General features: G+C 39.3%; 1 protein-coding gene and 1 non-coding gene across 2 annotated transcripts; one reads left to right on the top strand and one right to left on the bottom strand.

Moving 5' to 3' along the window:
* Positions 1-2,828: 2,828 nt before the first annotated feature.
* LOC145077566 (small nucleolar RNA R71) lies at positions 2,829-2,935 on the bottom strand. Its single transcript, XR_013693307.1, has one exon. It is a non-coding gene; the product is annotated as a small nucleolar RNA R71 (small nucleolar RNA).
* Positions 2,936-3,881: 946 nt separating this feature from the next.
* LOC145075313 (uncharacterized) lies at positions 3,882-4,821 on the top strand. Its single transcript, XM_079021601.1, has 2 exons — positions 3,882-4,286; positions 4,786-4,821. Exons 1-2 carry the CDS (start codon positions 3,882-3,884, stop codon positions 4,819-4,821), a joined length of 441 nt encoding a protein of 146 aa, XP_078877727.1.
* The last annotated feature ends 222 nt before the right edge of the window (positions 4,822-5,043 follow it).

Raw genomic sequence — 5,043 nt, 5'->3', positions numbered from 1 at the left:
AGACATAGTAGGTTCATATATGCTCATCAATAATTGATGTGAGGCGTTAAATAGTAAGCTTATTAATGGTAGGGATAAGCCCAATATAAGATGCTTAGATTCATCAGGAAAGTTCCTCATGCAAATGATATGTAATGTCACGAAAGTGATGGATAAAGCTAAAGGCACTCTTACTCAAACATGTACAAAGTTGCTTGAAAGAAACACAAAATATGCACCAAAATATAGGGCTGGATGGAATGACATTGCAAGGTATGAAGTTTATGGACCTTGGCATGACCAACATGTGGTTGACATGAGAGCGAGATGGCATGTACATGCAGATGATAGGAACTAAATGGAATTCCTTGCAAACATGTTATAGTTATTATTCATGAAATGGGTGATAGTGGGGAAAGTGTTGGTGAATTGTACACTTATGTTAATAAAGTGTACTTGCTAAGTACCTGGAGGGAAACTTATTGTCATAAGGTAGAACTGATATTTGCATATTTAGCCTCATAATAAGTATAGATTTTTATCATTTATTAGCTAAATTATCACGTATCATGGACAAAAGATACTTAAAAGTGTTTGAATTATGTTTTCAGTCCAAAAGTGAAGCTCGGAAGCAAAAGGAAGCAGGAGAAGCGGTTGGGAGATCGGGAATTGAACAAAGAAGAAAAACACCAAAAACAGCACCTACTCGGCGAGTAGGGTCGACTACTCGGCGAGTCCGATCAAATATTTGAGAAGATAAAGACTCAGAGACTTATCGCATACGGGGATTAAGAGATGGACTCGGCGAGTCGGTACCTGACTCGACGAGTCGTTTCGCATATATAAAGATAACTTCTCAGATCGACATCATGAATTCTGGAACCCTTCTAGAGAGATTAGCTGCAATTGAAGAGCCAGAATAACCCTAGAGAACGAAGATACAACCTAGAATCCAATTCCGAAGGAGATTTGAGGCAAATTCTCATCATTCTACTTAATCTTTTGTTTTCCATTATGGCTAGACAATTAGAATTCGTTTATTTGTTATTTATTACCTCAATCATGAGCTAAAACTCTTAAACTTCTGTTTGGGGATACAAAATTGAGACTATGGTTTGATTATTGGTAGGATTAATTCAATGTTGGTGATTTTTGTTAGTTTTAGCTTGCTAAAGAACCTTGTGTGTGAATGATAATTAATTTTCTGTTAATAGGAAGATAATTAAATAGTATGAACATCTTTTGATAATCAACCTCATATATTTATGTGACCACTTTATCATATGTCTAGGATTAATGAACATGAAACTAGAATTAATAAGAAAATTAGGTAAATTCATGTGTGAGCTTGTGTGGTGACCATCAACAAGAAGTTACTAAAGGACCAAATTAGTTAACTATTGCAAGTCTAAATCAACCCGAATAATTAATCTAGTGAATTTAATTAAATTAGACAACTGATCACTGTTTGAGTTAGTTTTTCACTAAGGGTTAGTGTAGTAAGCGCGAAGCTAATCACTTGAGTCGGTAGCCAACAAAAGAGTTAATCCATTGCACTATTACCATAATATCAAGCATAGGATCAACTGAGTTGAACTAAACAGAAGTCCTTCCCATTATTGAATCTAGTTAATTCTTTGCTTTTCTAGCTTTTAGATTAAGTGATACTTAGTAAGTTTCTAGTCTTGTAAAACTAGAGAAAACCCTTACTTATTAATTAATTTAGACAGAATTAGTTTTTAGTTTTAATTTACCGTTCCCTGTGTTCGATACCCTACTTATTTAGCTATACCACAATTGATAGGTTCACTGCCTTTGTGTGTTTATTTTATAATTAAAAGTAGGTTTAAAACTAGTTGAGTTTACAAACACCAAGTTTTTGGCGCCGTTGCCGGGGAACGGTTCTAAATTAGCATTAATTTCTATTTTTATCGATCCTTTGTGTAAGATTTATCTTATACAAATTCTTAGGTAATTTAGTAATTAGTATAAGTTCTAATAAAAACCCGTTTTTAAAAGTCATTAGAAAATTTTTCTGTTTTTGCCTTCAACTCGCCGAGTGCACTCGTGCCGACTCGGCGAGTTCATCGTTGTTCACAGTTTTAATTTTTATTTATTTTTTTGTTCGTTTTACGCGTTTTTTGTGTTGTTTACAGCTGTTTCATGACCCGAGGATCTGATACACCTCTGGTCCCTCCTCTCGAAGACCCGGAATCCGCATTAAGGAGGAGCAAAGGAAAAGTCGTTGGAGAATCCGCTTCTTTAAAGAATTCGCCACTAAAGAACCTCAAGTCCGTTTTCAGCAAGAAGAGGAGCAGCAAATCAGGAGCATCGAACGCCTCTTTGACAATCGAAGACCCAATTAAAGAAAACACCGAGTACGAGACCGAGGAAGAAGAAGAACCTACATACGAGCACGAATCCGATTTTGAAGACGATTTAGCTATCACTATGGCTAATATCGATGAAGTCCCCATGGGGGAATGGAAGAAGAGGATGCGCGATGACACTGGCCCAGGACTGGTGCAGTAAAGAACCTCAATCCCGCAATTCCCGCTACTAACACTTTCGAGCTAAAGGGTCATATCCTCGCCCAACTCAAGGAGATTCCCTTCTATGGAAAAGACCACAAAGACGCCTACAAGAACTTGAATGAAGTAAATGATGTGGCTGACTACTTCAATGTACCAAATGTGCCACGCGAGACCCAGCTACTTCGCATGCTTCCAGTCACATTCAAGGTTGCTGCAAAGGATTGGCTCAAGTCACTTCCTCCCGGGTCGGTCACCACATGGGCTAAGATGAAAGAAGATTTCATAGACCACTTTTGCCTGCCTTCCAAATTAGCTAAGTTGAAGAAAGCCATTGCCAACTTCGAGCAACAACCTGGAGAGTCTCTTTATGAGGCTTGGGAAAGGTACAAAGGTTTTCTTAGAAATTGTCCACACCATGACCTCAATAGCCAACAAGAGGTCTCCATCTTCTATGATGGAGTCAATGTCACCACAAGGCAATTGCTCGATTCACAAGGCCCGCTCACGAAGAAGCCACCTCCAGTAATCAAGGAATTAATAGAAGAATTCTCTAAACATTCTAGAGAATACCATAACCCAAGAAATGAAGTGAGTCGGGGGGTAGTAAACTCGGCCAATGATGGCATGGCGACGATGATGGCTAAGCTCGATAGTTTAGATAGAAGGATGACAAAAATGGATCAAACAATCCATGTTATTCGAGTTGGATGCGAGAACTGTAGAGGGCCTCATCTCACAAAGGATTGTGACTTGGATGAAAATGGAAACAAGAAGGCTCAAGTGTTCTACTTAAGCGGCGATCGATAAGATGAGAATTGGCGGAAACCGAAGAAGGAATGGCTCCCGTATGAAGAATACAAGAAGGCGAAGGAGGAGAAATACAAGAAGAAAGAGAGGGGATTTTATCAAAAGGAAGAACCGGTAATGGAAAAGAAAGCCGATTTAGAAGAAATGTTCACTAGATTTATAGTCGCTTCCGAAAAAAGACACAATGATCATATTGCTACAATACAAGAGACCAGAAATATGCTAAGGAATCAGCAGGCATCTATTCTCAACATTGAGAAACAACTAGGACAACTTGCACATCAAGTGAACGAGAGAAGACCAGGTCAACTTCCAAGTAACACCGAGAATAATCCGAGAATGGAGAATGTGAATGTTGTGACCTCCAGCTATGGAGAAATTTTCACCCCTGCACAGAGGATCTCCAAGTTGAATACAGAAAAGGCAGAAGAGTCGCCTCCAGCTAAACCCGACCAGACTCGCCGAGTCCCTCTAATGGACTCGACGAGTCCATGCGCTGATGACAAAACTGTTATTTCCTCAAAGCCCTACAATCCCCCTTTGCCATTCCCAATCAGAGTCATGTCTGGTGAAAAGGTTAAAGCGTATAGAGCTTTCATGGAGCATGTTCGAGCCCTTCAAGTCAAAGTTCCATTTGTAGAAACAATGCTTCAAACACCCAAGTATTTTAACTTGCTAAAGGGTCTCTTTGCTGCTAGGAGAGACTTAGTTGAAGTCGCGGAGATAGTATTGAGTGAGCTACCAGAAAAGAAGGGCGATCCGGGAAGCATCATAATTCCTTGCCAATTTGGAAATGTACTTGCCACTCAAGCGTTGACCGATTCGGGTGCAAGTATCAACTTAATGCCCTTCTCTTTCTTCAAGAAGCTGCATTTACCGGAGCCAAGGAATGTTACTATGAAGATCCATTTGGCGGATAAGATGACTATTCATCTAAGAGGTGTTTGTGAAGATCTTCTCATCAAGGTAGATAAATTTATATTCCCCGTGGACTTTGTGGTACTTTATATGGAAGAAGATCCCGAAATTCCAATCATTTTGGGGAGGTCATTTTTGAATACCGCATGTGCATTAATTGATGTATGTGAGTCCACACTAACATTGAGGGTAGGAGATGAGTTAGCGGTGTTTAAAGCTTTACCAGAGATCAAGCATGAAGAAGGAAGAAAAGAAGAGATCTCATTCATTGATTTGGATGATGAGATATTACAAAAAGAACTTGCACTTTTACAAGAAAAAGATCCAAGTAAGTTTTTGCTATCCTCTGGAGGTAATGAAGATGTTGACAAAGACTTGGAGGAGATAGAGATGCTACTGAAAGAAGCCGATTCAGAGAACACAGTGGAAAATGTGGAATACGATCTGAGTCGCCGAGTCGCTTTCATGGACTCGACGAGTCCATTCGAAAATACCAGCAACTTGGACGATTTAGATTACCAGCTCTTTGCATGTTCTGGACATGAAGATTTTCCCTAATTCTTTAGAAGAACAAGCAGCATAAGGAGGAATAGATGGTGATTTACAACACGTTCATGTAGCATGCCTTGATACAATAATGCAAGAAGAAGAAGATATTCCATTTAAACATGAGGCAAGTTTTGAAGAAGAGGAAAATGTAAGGGTTAGGAGAGATGATGCTGATCACCCATTCATTACCAAGCCTCAAGCCCGAGTCTTCACCAAATATGAAGTAATGAAGTTTAAGGAAAAGGAAGTGCAAGAG

This window comes from Lactuca serriola, chromosome 9 (genome assembly GCF_051521515.1).
Source record: "Lactuca serriola cultivar US96UC23 chromosome 9, Lser_US96UC23_V15, whole genome shotgun sequence".
NCBI lineage: Eukaryota > Viridiplantae > Streptophyta > Magnoliopsida > Asterales > Asteraceae > Lactuca > Lactuca serriola.
Note: the sequence above shows the minus strand (reverse complement) of the source record. Positions and strands in the feature narration are given on the sequence as shown.